The sequence below is a fragment of the Apteryx rowi genome, unplaced genomic scaffold (genome assembly GCF_003343035.1).
Source record: "Apteryx rowi isolate R43461 unplaced genomic scaffold, aptRow1 scaffold_1246, whole genome shotgun sequence".
Lineage (NCBI taxonomy): Eukaryota > Metazoa > Chordata > Aves > Apterygiformes > Apterygidae > Apteryx > Apteryx rowi.
This window is the reverse complement of record NW_020447471.1, coordinates 71,222-89,277: the sequence shown is the minus strand read 5'-3', so window position 1 is coordinate 89,277 and position 18,056 is coordinate 71,222. Positions and strand designations below refer to the sequence as shown.

Here is an 18,056-nt window from a genome sequence, read left to right as displayed (position 1 = left end):
GTCTCTCTGAACGGCAGCACAGCCCTCTGGCGTATCAGCCACTCCTCCCAGTTTTGTATCATCAGCAAACTTGCTGAGGGTGCACTCTGTGCCTTCATCCAGGTCATTGATGAAGAAGTTGAACAAGACTGGACCCAGTACTGACCCCTGGGGGACACCGCTAGCTACAGGCCTCCACCTAGACTCTGCGCTGCTGATCACAACTCTCTGAGCTCTGCCATTCAGCCAGTTCTCAATCCACCTCACTGTCCACTCATCTAACCCACACTTCCTGAGCTTGTCTATGAGGATGCTATGGGAGACAGTGTCAAAAGCCTTCCTGAAGTCTAGGTAGACAACATCCACTGCTCTCCCCTCATCTACCCAGCCAGTCATTCCATCATAGAAGGCTATCAGATTGGTTAGGCATGATTTCCCCTTGGTGAAGCCATGCTGACTACTCCTGATCACCTTCTTTTCATGAATCATGACCGGCATCTAGCCAGAAGTTTTATCAGAGCCATCAATGAAAGAATGCCAGATGAGCAGTCATCTCAACTTCAAGAGGTTCATCAAGATGAAAATATTTTGATAGATCATCACCCTCAGCGGTGTTGTGAATACCTCTCTTTTCAGAGCTGTCATGTGATCATGGTGCACAGGGATTTATATTCACAAGGGGGAAAAAAAATACAGATTAATTGCTTGTTTAGGCACCAAGAATGTCAATCTTATCTTATTTTTGGATGTTAGAATTCAGAAAATTGATTTAATATGAGTACCAGACACACTAAAACTGTCCATCTTCATTCCTTTGGTAAACACACAGTAGTTGTTTCCCTGCTTAAAAAGATGCTACATGGGATCACTGTAGAAGCTCATGGTGTTTCTGTGAAGCAGGGTCACAAGGCAATTACTTAATCTTGCAATGCTGATACAAAAATGAAGTCAATGTACAATTATATTATATTTCTCTTTAGGTTAGAGAAAAACAAGGTGAAAGGCCACTGATGATTTGGTTAGCCTAAGCGATGACACATACAAGGATATAATTGTCCATGGTGAAACACAAGCTAGGCATGAAGCTACAGCCAGAACCTTCAGAATAGCATTTGCTCCTGGGTAAACCACAATTATAGTTGACCAGATCTATTTCAGGAAGCATTTCAAATGAAGTGGTTACATGCTGTTTTTGCTAGTAATATTTTAATAATTTCCTTTCAAATGAGGGGAAAAAACCCCTAACAAACAACAACACCCCAAAACTACTTTGCTAATGGAGATGAGTAACTCCTATCTTATTCTTCTTTCTTCACACAGTTAATTTAACAATTCTGTAATTCGTCCTGGTCTAAGATCTCATACTGCTCCTATTTGTCCATATGAATAAGGAGGGAGGTGACATGTGAGCGAGGATGACAGCCAAGCCTGTCAAGCTGGTGTTGCATGAAGAATCTCTCCATGTCATCTCTCTGTCATTGCTATAAAGAAAAAAATAATTCAGAAGCATTTTACCAGTCAAATGATCTCCTCTTTAGTGCACTTGCTCTCTAATCTGTGCTTGCCTCAATTTATTTTTAATTCTGTAGCCATTTCATATCACCCATGGAGAGAAAAAACAGTAACAGATAAATCACTATTAAAACCATTGCCAGAAAAGCAATGATAATACATTATCAAATAGAAGCACTGGAAGTCTTGGAGCCAGAAGAGCAGAAAGTTCCTCTAGGCCTGACTTCTCCAGGTTGTAACTATATGGTAGACAGCATCTACATCTAGTTAATGAGCTCTGCACTGGCAGCTCAGTTTGCCTTTTAGGAAGCCAGAAACAAAAATCATGCAGCTTGCACAGACACCTTTGGAAGAAGTCCTGGTGGCCTCCTTTGAATTACATGGGTTACTTACATTATGCAGAAAACCACACTAAAATCCATCAGTAACTACCCTGCCTGGGGCAGGACACATCCGTACAGGTATTTTAAAGCAATGTTGCCTAATCCCCATTAACTAGGCAAAACACACTCACTGAAACAATGCTTGGAACCGAAAAAGGGTCAAATCGGCATCTTTGGTATTTTATTGCACTTGTGCTTAAAGTTAAACATGTGCTTAAATACTGCATCTAGATCCCCAATTTTTATTTTAACATTATACAGGCTTCATATTGAAGTCCCTGGTGGCAAAATCTCTTCTATGTAACATTTCCTGTGAGGTTTAGTAAACAACCTACATCATATACTAATTCTACATTTCTGGGTAAATCATATCTTGAATAGAAATGGAATCTATTCATTTTCATAGAAAATAGGCAGAATCATCGTTTTCCCTGGCATCAACATCACTGTTGTTTCAATAAAACACTCCTCCAGAAGTATGAATCATCCAGTCATCTCTGTATTCGGTATTCGCTCAAGGGAAACTGCAATAAAAATCCATCTACACATACTGAATATATTCAAAACACACAGAAAAAACTAACTTTAGAACCTTGATGCGATTTAATCCCAACAGTCCATCCATTGGCTTTGAAACAAGATATATTCAGCGCTTAACTTCAAGTCAATATTTCTGTCTACTACTTACTCTCTCATGCACCGGGGATTCTGGATTTGAATCCTCCTCTGTCCCATATGGTGAAGTGTCACCAGTAGAAACTCTACTCACTGCCATCTCTGCATGTCCTTTCCCTTGTGGTCCTTTCATTCGGACAAACTCCATGTTGTTATACTTATAAAAGCCGAAAGACATCCTTTGGGCCATCTTAGCTGCAACACTCACCTACAATGCACCAAGACAGGAGAGAAACACAAGTAATATCTCCATGCTTCAAAAAGTAACATTCTCTGAAAGCAGTAGCTTAAGTCAAGAACACAGTAGATAATGATCAATATATTGATTCTTACATAGCATTTTAAGCCACAATCTTTCCAAGACGGAGGCAATTTTACAGATTTAAAAAAAAAAAAAAAAAAAAAAAAAAAAAAAAGGAGGCTCAGAAGAATCAACTCCTTCAACTACCCAAAAAGCAGCATTATCCAGTGGCAAGCTGAGATAAGACACCGGTGTCCTGACTTCCACAGTGTGGCATGCTGGAACACAGGCACACACATGCACAGCACTCAGCCCATGAAAGGACACTAGTTTGAGTCTAAAAGCAATAGACACTCTCAAACCTCCCCCAAACTAGCACAGCACACTGCACAATTCTGGCACTAATTTGTGGTAAGTCAAATCAGACAATTCTGTGTCCATACTGTCATGCCCAAAGCATAAAGAACCAGTCCCAACACACAGTTCAACTGCATCACATTGCTCACCACAAAACACTGATAGCCTTTGAACCCTCTCAAGAGATGAAAGGACTCAACTTCCAATTAACATAACTGAACTGAAAATTCAAATAAGAACTGAAAAAAGGAACACACAAATATGAGAACAATCAAGGTTTTGCCTAATGAAATGAGTAGGACTTTGTTCATAACATAACAAAATTTGTACTGTTACTGTATTAAGAATTAATAAAGGCTTCTGAAATCAAGCAACCTTCAAAAGTATAGAGAGCTTGACTCTGTTCTGTCAAGAGTGAAAATGCAAGCAGATCAGATCTCAAGTTTTGCCTTTGGCTGTGATTGAGAATTTAAAGATCTAACAATTCTATTTCATTTGAAAAAACAATGTGGAACAGCAATGTGGTCAAACAGCATGTTCCTCAGCTATGAGGTGACATTAACACACCAAACCTTGCCTCTCCACTGCAAGGCTTTCTCCTTATTTCATTTTTAGTGAATCTGCATTCCTGTGTACATTAATAACCCGCCTGCTGATTGCGTGATGCCATAAGGTGATGGCTGGGTAGAGAAACAATTTCAGTTTCATGTTCTCTGGAAAAATTCCTAGAAGAGTATGAACTAAAACAGAGAGAAGGGAAAATTACTCAGGACCTCTCCTGAAAGGGGAAGGAATAAAAGGAGATGAAGGAGTTCACAGTCACAGTAGATACCAATTTTTGCTTTGTTTTAATCCCTCAGGATTGTTTTAAGAGCAAACCGTTTGGGTAGTTTATTGTTTCTTGCACTCTCAGCTTAAGCATTAAGTACAGAATCCTAAAGTGCAAGTGCTGGCATTTCACATTTCTATAGGTAAGCAAAAAAAGCTTCCACCTGGGACAGTGAAACTACAGTGGCATTTTGAAAATAACTGGTGGTATAGAATGCACTAAAGAAAAACACATTTTATATATAAGTTATCAGAGTTCAAAATCTTCCTGTAAAACCTTCCTCTTCTGAAGATAATTAAAAATATCCATTATCCTTCAGGAAAAAAAAGGGGCTCCCAGAACTCCTTTTATTCAGATCCATTCCTGTGCCATGCTCTTGGGTTCCTACCAACTTCATTCCTTCTGGTAAACACCAAATTATTATACCCCGGTCTGAGCAACCTCAGCTGACTGAGCCAAAAGCACTAGCTTTTGAGCAACTTTCAAAGCCAAAAAGGATAGGTTACGATGCAGATGATCTAACAGGACAAAAAGCTAACAGCTTCAGTAGCACAAAAAAACCCAACAACAACAACAACAACACAAAACAAAACAAAACACGTGTTCAGTATATTCTTCTTGCAAAGGACATTGTCTTTCCGAAGCACCTTACCCTGTTGTCATAGACTTTCTTGAGTGCTTCATAACGGATGGACCCCTGAAAAATCACCCCTTGGAAGGTGTTGCTTTTGTCACTGGCCACCAGCTCCACACAGACCATTTCTCCTTCTCCCACAGTCATGTCACTGAAAACCTGCCACGGATACAAGATGAAATACTTGAAGGAAAACTGCAGCTGTTAAAGCTCAAACATATTTAGTTTCCCACAATTGTCCTTATGCCCAGGGTAGGTTCAATGTAAATGAGAGAAAGCAAGGGAGCTGTAGGCTCCTCCACAGACCTTCCAAAAAACACGGCCCTCAGGCACTGCTCACTGCAGATCACATCTTGGATTAAGCAGCGCTCACAGTTAGCCTGTCCTGCTTTAGCCCATCATAAAGACAAATGCCAAAATTCAGCTCTAATTTCAGATTTCAAACCCATTAAGCTAAGAGGAAGCTCAAATAAAATCATCATAGACTTGGCCCCATAAAAACTCATGGAAGGAAAATCTCAACTGGCCAAGAACATTTGTCCAAAAGACACCTAGGAAACAACCACTCAGGACAGAGGACTAGAAAAGGACAAAGCTCTGCTGCAGCAAGAAACTCACCTCTTCAAAACTGTCAATCATAAAGAATATGTTGGGGTAGCTTATTTTTGACTCTTCTCCTTTGCTGTCCATTGGGTGCTTGCTAGGAGATGCGAACACTTGCTGAGAAAGATTTTGAAAAAGGTTACATCTTCTCAGTTAAAGTAGCCAGGAATAGGAGCACTGAATACAAGACAAGCAATACCAAAAGTCCACAGTCCAACACTGCTCAGTCAGGCACTATTTTGCCTTATGCTAGAGATGCTGGACATCCTGCAGGCAAGGCTGAGTTGGTTTCTGACTCCAGCCTCCATTGCAACAATGAGAAAACCTCCCACTTGTGCCAGCAATGGCCTATAAAGACATCAAGGGCAGACAGTGCTGAAATCATCGAGTTTTGACATGCAAGCTGCCAAATATCAGCTGCTCCACAATAAATGTCCATGTATGTGCCCAACCTCTTACCACTCTGTGGTGAAGCTAAGGTCTCCTCATTAACACAGAAAACAATCCTGAGTTGCCTCTAAGTTACTGCAGTGTGCTGCAGAGTAAAAGCTCACCCAGCAATAAAGTTACTGTGGAGCAGCTAACCTAATATTATTTGTTTGTACAGTGAAGTCCATTGTTACCATTTGCTTAGTAGCAAAATAAGACTAATATTGCTAAGTAATGGGACTCAAATTTTCATTTCCATCTTCCACTTCTGTTTCTTTTTCTATCCACTGTGCTTGCTGCTACACTCCCCTCCCTCTGAAGCAATTCTCAATTCCATCTTCATCTCACTCTTGGAATTGCCCAACACCGAAATAGCTAAAAATTTTTGTTTATATCTTTCCAACAAGATTAACAGGTAAAGGAGGAGAAGAATTCATACCAAGTAGCTTTGCTTCCACCTCTCCGTTTACAATGGAGTTTTGGATGAAATTGCAGCCATGTTTTGAACACTTTCATCATCAGAAACATGTAGAATCTTAGCTCACTGTGAATGTAGCAAAATATCTGAATCTGCCCAGACTGTCAGGTTTGTGATACACTTGCTACAAAGCATTCAACACAAAACATGACTAAGGGTAGGACATTAGATGTTCATGATAGGGCCATTTTTCCTTATTTGCACATATGAAACCTATGTGAAAATTTAAATATAGATTGTTAAAAAAGGAAAGATTGCTTCAGGACAAGAAGTAGCATTAGTAAAGTCTAACAAGACTCCTCAAAGACTACACTGGCACCAGTGTATGAAACAAGGATGTCTTCCAGGCATCCTTGTTCCTGTGCCATCAATGCCAAAGAAACCAAACTGATCCTGTTCAACACACCTGAGGAAAAGACAGTTTGTAGACATCTTACTGTTAAGCCAGGAAAGAATCAATGTAGTCTGCAAAACAATTTAGGGAAGAGTCAGCCTTTTTTTTTTTCTCTGGTTTTGTGTCTTAGGGACCCTACCGGTATGAACACAGTAGCTCTGTTATAGCTCTGGAGTAGTACAGCACATCAGACTCCTGAACAATGTTTCTACCTACTCAATATCTGGCTACACACTGATGGGATAATATACACTTTCTAAAACAAGAACAATCATAGCAGTAATATAGATCTAAAAAAAGTTGGCTTTTGTTCAGTTAAAATGAACAGCCTCAATGGTGCACGTTACACTGAAAATGTTCTAATGCAAATATGCCTTCCACAGTATACAGAATTGCTCTATCTACCTCCACAAAACAACTTCATAAGGTTGAAGCGTTACTGGTATGTGCTGATGAATTTCAATGTGTTCTGGGTTTCTCCTGGAAAAAGAGACGCAAAGGAAAATTAAAGGCAGCCTCATAGTTTGAGCCTCTAGAAATTAGGAACAAAACCCCTCCGTATTTTGAATGTTGCCCATACACTTTGGGCAGGTCTATTTTCTTCTTCCCACTTTTCAAATCTGCACACACTATTTACAGATTACTCTTTCTCAAAGGAATTTTGCAAGAATTAACTCAGGGTGAAATATGAATTTCTTGTACACAGGAGAAACATGAAACAACGAGAAATAAAAGGCTTATGTCAGTTGTGTAAATGCGGTGTCTTAGCAACGACAAAAGAAGGGAACTGTTCACCCAATTAATGCAAATTACAAATACAATAATCAGTGTTGCCAGCTTTCCTTGCAGGCAAAACAAAATTATTTCAAAATAGTAAAATAAAATTAAAGGATAAAAAAACCCTGTGGCTTCTTTTAGGTAAAGCCACACAAGCAGTTGAATGAGCTAAAGGAATGGAAATGTCTGGGAGAAACCGTTTGTGCAACAGGAGCCTTTTAAAATAGAATTTCTGACAATTGGGAAAAGGTGTTGGAAGATCTGTTGGCAATTGATGGAAGAAATTTGGAGTTTCCCATTCCTATCCCATTCATGCTCATTTTTCAGTCTCCTCCACTGCGCTAAACCCTGTATCAACTGTATGTCACACACGAGCAAGCGATAAAAGCCTTTGGTGCGGAGATGGAAGGTATGAGCAGTTTAAGGCAGAAAAGGCAAGAACCTCAAACAATTGCAGAATCACACAACAGCTGATGTTGTAAGGGACTTCTGGAGAGCAACTAGTACAACCTCCCCGGTTCAAGCAGGGTTACCTAGAGCACGTTGCCCAGCACCCTGTCCAGACAGCTTCTGAATATCTCCCAAGGATGGAGACTCCACAACTTCTCAGGACAACCTGTTCCAGAGCTCAGGCACCCTCACAGTAAAAAAGTTTTTCCTTATGTTCAGATGGAACTGCCTGTGCTTCAGTTTCTGACCATTGCCTCTCATCCTGTCACTGCACACCAAAAGATAAATTGATAATCAGCAAATTGGCTACCATTTAATAGCCCTAATAGTACACATTACAGATTTACCCTGAAGGTTTCTCAAAAAATGTTTGTGGGTTTGCCACCCCTACAATTTCAGGTTTACCTTCAGATTGGTTAAACAGCTAGACACATCCCCCCAACACACTCCACTCAAATCCAGTAAGAAAAGATATACACCTTGAATGCTGAAAAGCCCTTACAATTTTCTGAAAGAGGCAATCAAGCTTATTTAGATCTCAACATTTAGATGACCAGCACCAGATAAAAATCTGAGCTGCTTTGCAAGGATGCATCTGTCACAGAGAGTAGCCTAAGAACTGTTGCCCTGATTTTGATACAGTTTTTAGGATTAGATAATACTGGATGCTAACCTCTAGTCCACAGAAATAACAAGGTAACCTCACCTGAGATTTCTTTTTGTGAACGTGAATATCTCCTCCATCCGATCGTGTGCACACAGCACAAGTCACCACGTAATCCAGCTGAAACAGAGCACCAGATGGGGAAATGAAGGTTTAGGGTTAAAAATCATTCAGGTTGCACAAACCAGAACACATCCTGTCTTCATTCTTTTCAGCTCTCTGGCTAAAAAGTAAAATGTTTAGGTATTGCTATTTCCTTTCTTCTACTGACTATACTGAAACTCCTACTGTTCTCTTAATAGCCAAGAGGCCTGTATTTATTTATTAATGCAGCAATACCGAACTCTTCTGCAAAAAAGGTGCTTGCTGGGGTAAACAACCTATATGTAAAGAAACTCCTGTCAGTATTGTTTAAAACTAGCTTATTGGTCAGCTGAGAGAATAAGCATGACACATACAGAGTTTCAAAGGGATAGATGGAAAACGTCACCTGCCTTGGAAAAGGGAAAAAGGGAAACGTTAATGAACACAAGCAACACATTAGACCAATCAGAAGCCATCAGAATAGCCTACCAAATAACCAGAGAAAACTCGTACGGAGCAAGTGTGATCATTCTGGACAGCAATGTCCAGCTGTAACAGCACCTTCAAATTCTCACTGTAGCAAAATGATTCTGTTTTTATTCAGCATCAGATACTGGTGGAAACTGCTCTCTGCAGAGAAGCTCTGCAATGAGAGTTTTGGGAGGGAGGAAAGAAGAAAAAACAGTTTCTTCTCCAAGGTGTGTGAGTTAAGCCAATGGTCTCATATTTTGAGATCATAATCAACAAAATTTATAACAGATCTGGAATGACTGCAGTAATAACCAGCTTCCCAAAGCACCAATGTAATGTGAAATAACTGAAGAATCCATGAGTTAATTAAAAAATAATTTGTGCTAGTTTCATGCTTCCACCAACAAAAAAAGGCTCATTAAAGTTCTTATGTCAGGAGCAACAAGCTCCCAGTGCAGTACATAATACTTTTACTGCATTTCCACTCAGCAGTTTCTTTCTTAGCTGCACTGGTTTTGTGAACTTTAATGAAAATGTTGCTTGTGTAACAGTCCCATTCATTCTCAAAAACAATGAACCTTGATGAAGCTCTCCATTTTGCAAAACTTTTTGTTACTGAGCATGAAATTCAGCCCAGCTTCACTGGGTATATTTAAAGGGTTTTTTTTTTTGTTTGAGAAAACATTAGGACTTCACTAAAAATAACTATTTCTCAGTTCATTTATGTTCATTTAGACTCTGAAAGACAAAATGAAAAACAGGTTTTGTTTCTATCCTCCAGAAGTGTTGAAACCTCCCAAGCAGGGGAGGAGGGGGAATAGATCAAAGTCTGTCCGAAACCTCTGTACCATAATTAGCCCGTAAAAATTAAGTAAGCTTCAGTGTAACCTTTTGTAGAATGAGGTTCAAGAAGACGCTCTCTTCCCAGTCAATGTCGGGGTCTCCCAGGCCAGGAAGCTTCTTGGAATCTCTGCGGTAAACCTCAACTTCAACCTGCTGAGAAAACACAACACCTCTCTGATAAAATACAGTCTACAAGCACCTATATGCATACGTTGTATCAAAACCAGAAGCTACACCTATCATATGGTATTTCCCGCTATATATATATATATATTTATTTATTTTTATTATTATTATTATTATATTATTTTTTTTGTCAGGATCGGGTTTTGGTGACCTTTAGTTCACCACGCAAGGTGAGCCCTTGTGGAAGGCTTTGCGCAGAACTGAAGCTGGAGGTCAGGGGCTGTGAAGGAGGGTGGGTGGGAAAGACAGCTCTGTGCAGAGGAATCTCAATTTTGGACAGCAATCTCATTTACTCCTTTTGACAGGTATGTTTTAACAAAAATGAAATAAAGAAAACCTGGTCTCCACACACATACATCTCTCTCTTAACCTAACTGCTCAAAATCAAACATGACCCCCGACTGATGCTCAGCATGTGCAGCTGGTAGCTATTTGGAGAAAAACACAGTGGGGCACGAATGAGAACTCCAAAGCATCTTACAGCAGAGAAACTTTCATCCCAAAGAGTCTGAGAAGGCTTGTGAGGAATCCCCTTTCCCACCAGCAAACTGCAGCTAGCTCCAGGACAAAAAGAGCGCAGAGAGCCTACTCATCGTTTTAGAAGCAGGAGCAAGGAACTGAACTTATTCCAAGTGCAATGGGAGACTTTAGGAAGACTAAGTTCACTAATTAATGCCTCACAGGCCACAGTTTGGTAACCACTGTTCTCAGTGTTTCACACTGACAGTACTGATCAGACCCAACTACTAAGCAGATTTTCAGTTGTACTAAAAATCAAGCAAACAAAAAAAATCCCAAATAACCCCAGAAAACAAAAACAGTCCTACAAACAGTAATAAACTGAACTGACAGAGATGACAAATATGAAACTTGACTTGATGTAGTGCAGAGAGCTAGACAGTGGTTTGCCATTTTATCAAGCTGCAGCATGGGGCTTAATCTCACAAAACAGTGAGCAACACAGAAGAGGGCGATTAGTAGCGCACTCAGTAGATGTCAGAGCTATGCACTACCTTGACAGAAGATCTGGAAAAACATTTGTTTCTCTTTTTGTTAGTCAAATATCTTTGTTAACACATAAACACATTTGTTAAACATCCATTAAAATATCTCTAATATAATGAACAGATGACATAGCTGTAGGGGCAGTTCATGAACATTGGTTTGTTTTGGTTAGGGGAGAGAAAGAGGGGTTCATTAGAAAACAGATTCTTGAAAAGCCAGAATATGCAATCAAAAGAGTATAGTAACTGTATATATAATTTCAATTCTTTTGGTAAGAATAAAGCTGCGAGATTAAAATATAATGAAGCACAACAAAACAGTATAATATTTCAGAGCTGACACCATCATCAGATACCACTTTTTTTTTTTTTTTTGGTCAGGATCAGGTTTTGGTGACCTTTAGTTCACCACGCAAGGTGAGCCCTTGTGGAAGGCTTTGCGCAGAACTGAAGCTGGAGGTCAGGGGCCACCATCATCAGATACCACAAAAGTTGAATGCACCGTTTTCTATTATTATTTCCCCACACACACTTACAAATATCTTTAAAAAATGTCTATAGATGCATACACCATCATTTGCTTTTTTGCTTTTGTTTTTATTTCTTTTAAAGCTCCTGACCATGAATTATTCTACTGGCAATATAATTCCACAAAGTGAGAGTTACTGTAAAAACAAGACTGAGATGTGAGCAGCTGAAGGCAATATTCTAATTTAAATTCATCTCCAAATAAACTAAGGTGGTATTTGCCCTTTTATACCTATAAGCATAGAAATATCATGTTCACAAGGTTCCAAAAACATCCTGCGAGACAAACGTTGTCACATCACTGAAGGAAGGCAATACCAAGAGGACCGGCTGAAGGCAGGCCTAACTGAGTAATTCCAGGGTAAAACTTCAGGTCTAACTAATTCCTGGGTTAAAATGATCAAGTTCGTAGCAAATATCTGATATCTTTGGTGATCCTGCCTTCATATCCTCAAAGCCTTTATTTTAACCCAGGCAGAGTTTAATTGTTTCTTAGCAATAAAGTTTAAATCCCACTTCACAGACCTCAGTGACTAATGTTTTCTAATCAAGCGTTACGAGCTTGCAAAATTAATTCACACATTGAACTATTTCTCTTTGGCAATTAGAAAGTCATTGCACCAGATTTCTTCCACATAGTGCCCCTCCCACTCTGTTATAAATAACGGCAGAAAAGGGCTTCTCTTCAGTCAGCTGTGACGCTTTTTTCCTACAAACTGATTTACAGTAAGATTCTGTGGACAGTATAAGGGCACCATGTGTCACGGGCAATTACTGCCATGGTTGTTTACTCCACGCGACAAGCCCGGAAGTCCCAGCTATATTCAAAAGGAAACGTATTTAGAGAAGTCGGATCAATTTTTGCTGGGCAATAAAGCACATGCAGCCCAGCTCTCCGCCTGACAGGGCAAGGCATCCAGGAGACAGCCTGTCTCCTCCCAGGAAGAAAGGGGCCACCAGCAGGCAGAAGCTACAGGAGCACTACTAACCCCACTCAGCAGAGACACAAAATTGACTTCCTAATGCTTTCCACTGGGCAGAGCTGCTGAGCATCTACCTGACGTGTTTTACAGTTTACGCTTGCGCCCACTTAAACACTCGCGGGAAGGGTCAGGAGAATTAATTAACCCTAACAGCACTATAGTGGCAATTACACTCAAGAGGCCTGCCCCTGCTGGTGCACCTAATGGTTTCAGATGCCTTACTTGCTTTATAAAACACGATGAGCCCTCACCCTGGTGAGGGCACCTCACACCAAACAGCGCCACCACTCCCCACCTACCTGTTAATACCCTTCACAGTGCAGGCACCCAAATTGTAAGTCACTTTTGAAAACTCTCATCTGTTATCTCATAAACAGCTTTGATCTGCAACGTCCATCTCTCACTTGTTCCTAAACAACTGCTTCTGAGAAAGAGCAGAAAGGAATCCCTACGACATCTCCGAGTGAAGCAAAACCCTAGATCAGGGCTGGCCTCACCAAACAGCAGCTTCCTGGGGCTCGAGTTGCCCCGCAAGTGCTGTGGCTCACAAACCAACCTCAGCTCCCTCGACCGCCACGGTACTAGAAGGGCCGAAAGGGGCATTCAATACTACACCAAGCAGATCGACAGGCTCAGTCCAACCAGGAGCAAACAAGCCCCCTGTCAAACGGCACACTGTGCACAGCCTCGGGGGGGGGGGGGGCAAGGATGTAAGAATAACCCCCTCCTTAGGGAACCTGCCGAAGATCCACATGCTCATCTTCCTGGTGCTATATGCAAACAGCATATAAGCCAAGAATAGAAAAATCAAAACCTGGAGATGAAAGCCTCATTTCTTTCTCAGGTTACTTATTGTGTGAAAGAACTGCAATAATGAAATCAAGTAAACACTGCAGAAATCATAGCTACCTTTCAGTTAGCATCAAGGGATTTTCTTAATTTAACACCAAATTCAAAAATGAAGGGGTAAGTACTAGCATTTACATTTTTAAGTGAATCATTTTAAGTGAATTTAGCACTGCAAGAAGGCATCTGGGACCAACAGAATGGGAAACGGGAGACTGACATATTCACGGTTCTGACCTCTAAGCATTGCAGCATCAACAAACAGCAAAGCTATCAACATTGCAATAGATTCCCAGTGTAATAGAAACCATCATGTGAGTTTAGGTAAGTCAGTGTTGCCAGAGCTGAGGAGAGTCCCTCCTGACTGAGGAGAAACATCTACCTTACAGATGTTTAGATAGAAACCATGTTGTAAAGGAGAACCTAAAATGTGTTTTTTTTTTTTTTAATGTTTTCTTAAAAATCACATGTTTTTCAGAACACAGTGTTGTGATTTTCCAGGCCTAATGCACACTGTCACACGTAGACTTCCAGAGTTAAATCTGATATGGACAGGAGAACATGCTCCTTTTTCACAGATAGCTGAGCCCTCCCAAGCAAACGAATCTGTCTCAGTCTGGGATCCAGGAGACACACTGAGTCTTTTTCCAGATCTGCTACTGATTCACTTAGCCACATCTCACCTCTAGCTTCTTTATCTGGCTTTAGATTAGATGTGCTTTCCTGCCTGTGTGAAAACTTATTAACACAAAAACTGCGTAAGTGCTAATTATTTATTCTCAGCAAAAATTCAAAAGCCAACCTGGATTTCCTTGTTCAAGTCAAACAGATTGCCTTTTTACAGTGTCAGCAAGCTGAAAACTATTATGCGGCCTTTATAAAGCCTTCACAGAGTTACCAAGTTTAAGGTCAGAAAGGAGCATTACATCAGCTGGGCTGACCTATGCGCCACGGACATTTTACCCTGTTACTTCTGTACAAAGTCCAGTTAATCACATTTGACTACACAGCACCTAGGAAAATATCCTATTTTCAGAACTTGTTCCAATGATTAATCACCCTCTTTGGCTGAAAATGTGCATCATCTTCACTTAATTCATCTGCTTCCCTTTTTCCAGACTCTGCCTCTTCCATGCCTATTTCTACTGTATCAAGTAGTTCTTTTACACTCAGGGTTTTTTTTATTTTGTTTTTTTTTTTTGCATGAAGAGACTTGCATACTATAAATTAGTCATTTGTCAATATTCTTTCTAATAAACTGGACAAAATTCCTTTAAGAGCTGTTTGTGCCTCTCATAGCAGGGCAGTTCTGCAGATCTTGTTTGCATTCTCTACACTCTTGATACTTCACAGTCATTTTAGAAAAGCAACACCAGACCTCGACATAGCTTTCCGGCAGTGGCACAGCACGGCTGTACGTGCTCTCACTGCTCCCCTGTTTATACACCTCGGGATTGTACTTTTTCTGCACACCACCGCACAAGAAGCTTATGCTAAATAACATGTACTCTGCGAGCTGTGTATCCCCCCTGGAGCCTGCATGCATTGCTGGCACTGACATATGGAACCACAGGAAGAAACCCAGATTTCCCTGGGATCAGATTGCTCCGTCAGATCCCCGATTTCCTGAGATCAGACTGCTCTGACACTCATGCCCTAATTGCCATTTACACACCACCAATTTGTGTCAACCACAAAGCTGAATTGACTGTGATTTCTTAATGCCCACACTCATCTCTGCAGAACCCCCTTGAAACACCTCCACCTGATGTCAATTCCCCCACTGCATGCTCCATTTTGCCACTTGAGGTAACCAGGACTCTCCCTTTATCACCCTGCTTTTCCTTAACCCATTTCTTTTCCATGCTTGGCAAATATTCTGGCTATTCTCCTGGCCCAGCTCTCCTGCGCTAAGCAAGCTATGGTCCATCTCTAGGCCTGTGAGTGCTTCTGCACCGACTTTGGTGGATACTGCAGGTCCTGGAGGGAGCCTGGCGCTGCCGCAGCACCAACCACCAGCTATGCCAGCAGGGAAAACGCCTTATCACTGCAACCGGTGTCAGGAGTTATCATCTGCATGAAAACAACCTCCTAAGTGTGAAGGCACAGAGCATCTCCCATTTTACCCATCTCTTTCCACCAGTGAGGTACCTTTAAGTAAATGGTATGTGCCAGATGCTGTCATTCCCCATAGATGCAGCATAACAAATTGATCTCATCAGCAGGACAGCATATTTTCTGTGCTCTGTTTCCTGGACACAACACTTCACTCCTGGATACCTAACATTTTGTACTTCCACAGCTACCTATTTAAGCACCTAACTATACAACTGCTTTTTTTGTGTGTGCGTATGTCGTGTCTCCTTGCCCCGGGTGCTAAACCCACAACTCGAGGTAATTTCATAGCTTGGATATCTATCTATGCATCTATGTAGGTGCAACAGCACAAGCTTGGCACAGGTTAGCAACTCAAGCATTTAAGCGTCCTTATTCCATTAAGCAGCTTCACATGCAGTACCAACTCTGTGGCATGAATCAGCAGCCACTTGGAAAGTAACGAGCTGTTTCACAGTCTGCAGGCAATGCTCACACACACATGCTCTCCAAATGGAAGTAATTGCTCCCCAGGACACACCAGCCACCATCCGTGTCCATTCCTTCATCAGAAGAGCCGTCCCACGCAGTTGCAATACCTAACTGCTTGGCTACCGGGTTCACACACAATTGATACATAACGATGCTTTGCACAACACAAGCCATTTGGTTATAAGTTTGGACTGTGAAAAGAGATTACATTTTATCAGTATAATCAATCACAACCGAAATCTTTCTCTTAGGGAAAGGAAAGAAAGATCTCTCTCAAAAAAAAAAGAAAAGAAAATCAGAGGAAAATATTTAAAACATAACAAAGAAGTGCTGCTGAATGCTAGAAGTCAGCTATCAAGCAATGTCAGAAAAAACCCTCAAATAACCATAAGTGGATTCCCAGGCTGGGCAGAACATTAAAACACCTTTTCTTTCTGGATCTTATGAATACATACATTACAAATAACTTGAAATATTTAATGTAGCACTAGTAGTGCTACTATATCAGGGCAGTTCACAGAGAGAGGGAGATAGGATTTGTTAGAACAGTAGCTTTTTATTAGTACTAATTAGTTAGACAGAAAGAACAAACTTTTGGGCATAAACAGCCATCTTTGCTCCTCCTGTCACAAAAACACTAATTTTTCCCCAACCTATGCAAAGACATCAATTCTCACTCCCAAACATCAGTTCTTATGTAACCGGAAATATACCATTCAATGTATTCTCAAAAAACAATATATTTTTGGACTTGCATCAATCTGCATCATCTCTATGACTAATGTCACCAAGGTTATCACTGATACTTTGTAGGCAGCAATCAAGTTGTGATAAGCAACTGAAATGCCAATTCACTGTAGCTCTGAAAAATTTCTGAAACTTACCACCAACCCAACACAATCCAGAAGGTAAAGATAGTATCCCAGGAGCCCCCAAGACTCTTTGGTGCAGAAATAAGGGATTTTTGCAAAAAAATAAATCACTGAGTGTGCCCTGGAGATCACAACTCCAATCTCCAAGACTTTGGCTTTGTATGTGTTTGGCAAACTGGGAGGAGTCATGCAGACAAATATACGAAGCTGTTTGTGTTTTGTAACTGAGGCTTCCAAGCATCGCTGTCAAATACACACCCAATGAGACAACATGAACTGATCTCACTAAGTCACCCAAGAAAATTCACCTGCTCGTTCGTCCACTCAGCCTTGACAGACCTGTCTCTATTAAATGGGAAGAAAACCAGAGAAGTTTGGCATTTTCTGGAGCATGCAGAGAAGCCTCACGGGAAGGGTGCATCACCAGTCCTGCCACATGGAGAAGCTACAGAGGGGCCACTGACATTAACAACAGATCATGCTCTCAGCCTTGCTTAAAATATTTATCCAAGGCAGACAAGTGTATTTTTCAATGCACAAAAAAAAAAAAAAAAAAAAAAAAAGTCTTTCACATGTCTTATGGAGTTTTCATCTTAGAATTATTGGCTACTGTGATTTTTATTGGCAATAGCTCTAGAGGACAATAACAAGAAAACCCTCCAAAATAAAATTCCAACTCCCTTTTCCTGGATACTATTATTTAGAATTTGCACCTGGTGCTCCTGGAACGCAGTCTGGAGCCCACATAAAAGGCAGCACAATTCCCAGTAGCTATGGCAACTAGACACCCACCTTAGCTGTAAAGCTGAAACAAAGCCCATTGCAATAAAGCAACTGTGAACTGGCTCGCGCAAGAGGTGAAGTTCAGCTACAAACAAAATACCCATTTTATTTAGATATTAATTACCTAAAATTCTCTCCCCACAGCCACCTGGATACAATCAAAAGCTATATCAACAGAAATAGCCATAAAGGACCTAAAAAGCTGACTTTACTTTCCAGAGTCTCCAGATCACAGAATCACAGAATCGCTGAGGTTGGAAGGAACCTCTGGAGAGCATCTAGTCCAACCCCCCTGCTCAAACAGGGTCACCTAGAGCACGTTGCACAGGATTGCATCCAGGCGCGTTTTGAATATCTCCAGAGAAGGAGACTCCACAACCTCTCTGGGCAACCTGTTCCAGTGCTCTGTCACCCTCACAGTGAAAAAGTTTTTCCTCATGTTCAGATGGAAGCGTCTGTGTTTCA

General features: G+C 40.9%; 1 protein-coding gene across 5 annotated transcripts in view; it reads right to left on the bottom strand.

Annotated features, from left to right (window-relative positions):
* The window catches only part of KIAA0930 (KIAA0930 ortholog), an 81,422-nt gene that overhangs the window by 5,041 nt on the left and 58,325 nt on the right, over window positions 1–18,056 (bottom strand). For 4 of the 5 annotated variants that reach the window (XM_026055659.1, XM_026055658.1, XM_026055661.1 and 1 more), the window contains exons 3-7: window positions 9,849–9,956; window positions 8,448–8,525; window positions 5,229–5,330; window positions 4,629–4,769; window positions 2,563–2,757 (exon numbers count right to left, since the gene is read on the bottom strand). In XM_026055659.1, the coding sequence (XP_025911444.1) occupies window positions 2,563–2,757; window positions 4,629–4,769; window positions 5,229–5,330; window positions 8,448–8,525; window positions 9,849–9,956 (624 nt within the window). The remainder of the gene's footprint in view (window positions 1–2,562; window positions 2,758–4,628; window positions 4,770–5,228; window positions 5,331–8,447; window positions 8,526–9,848; window positions 9,957–18,056) is intronic. The other variant, XM_026055657.1, reaches the window with a different exon arrangement.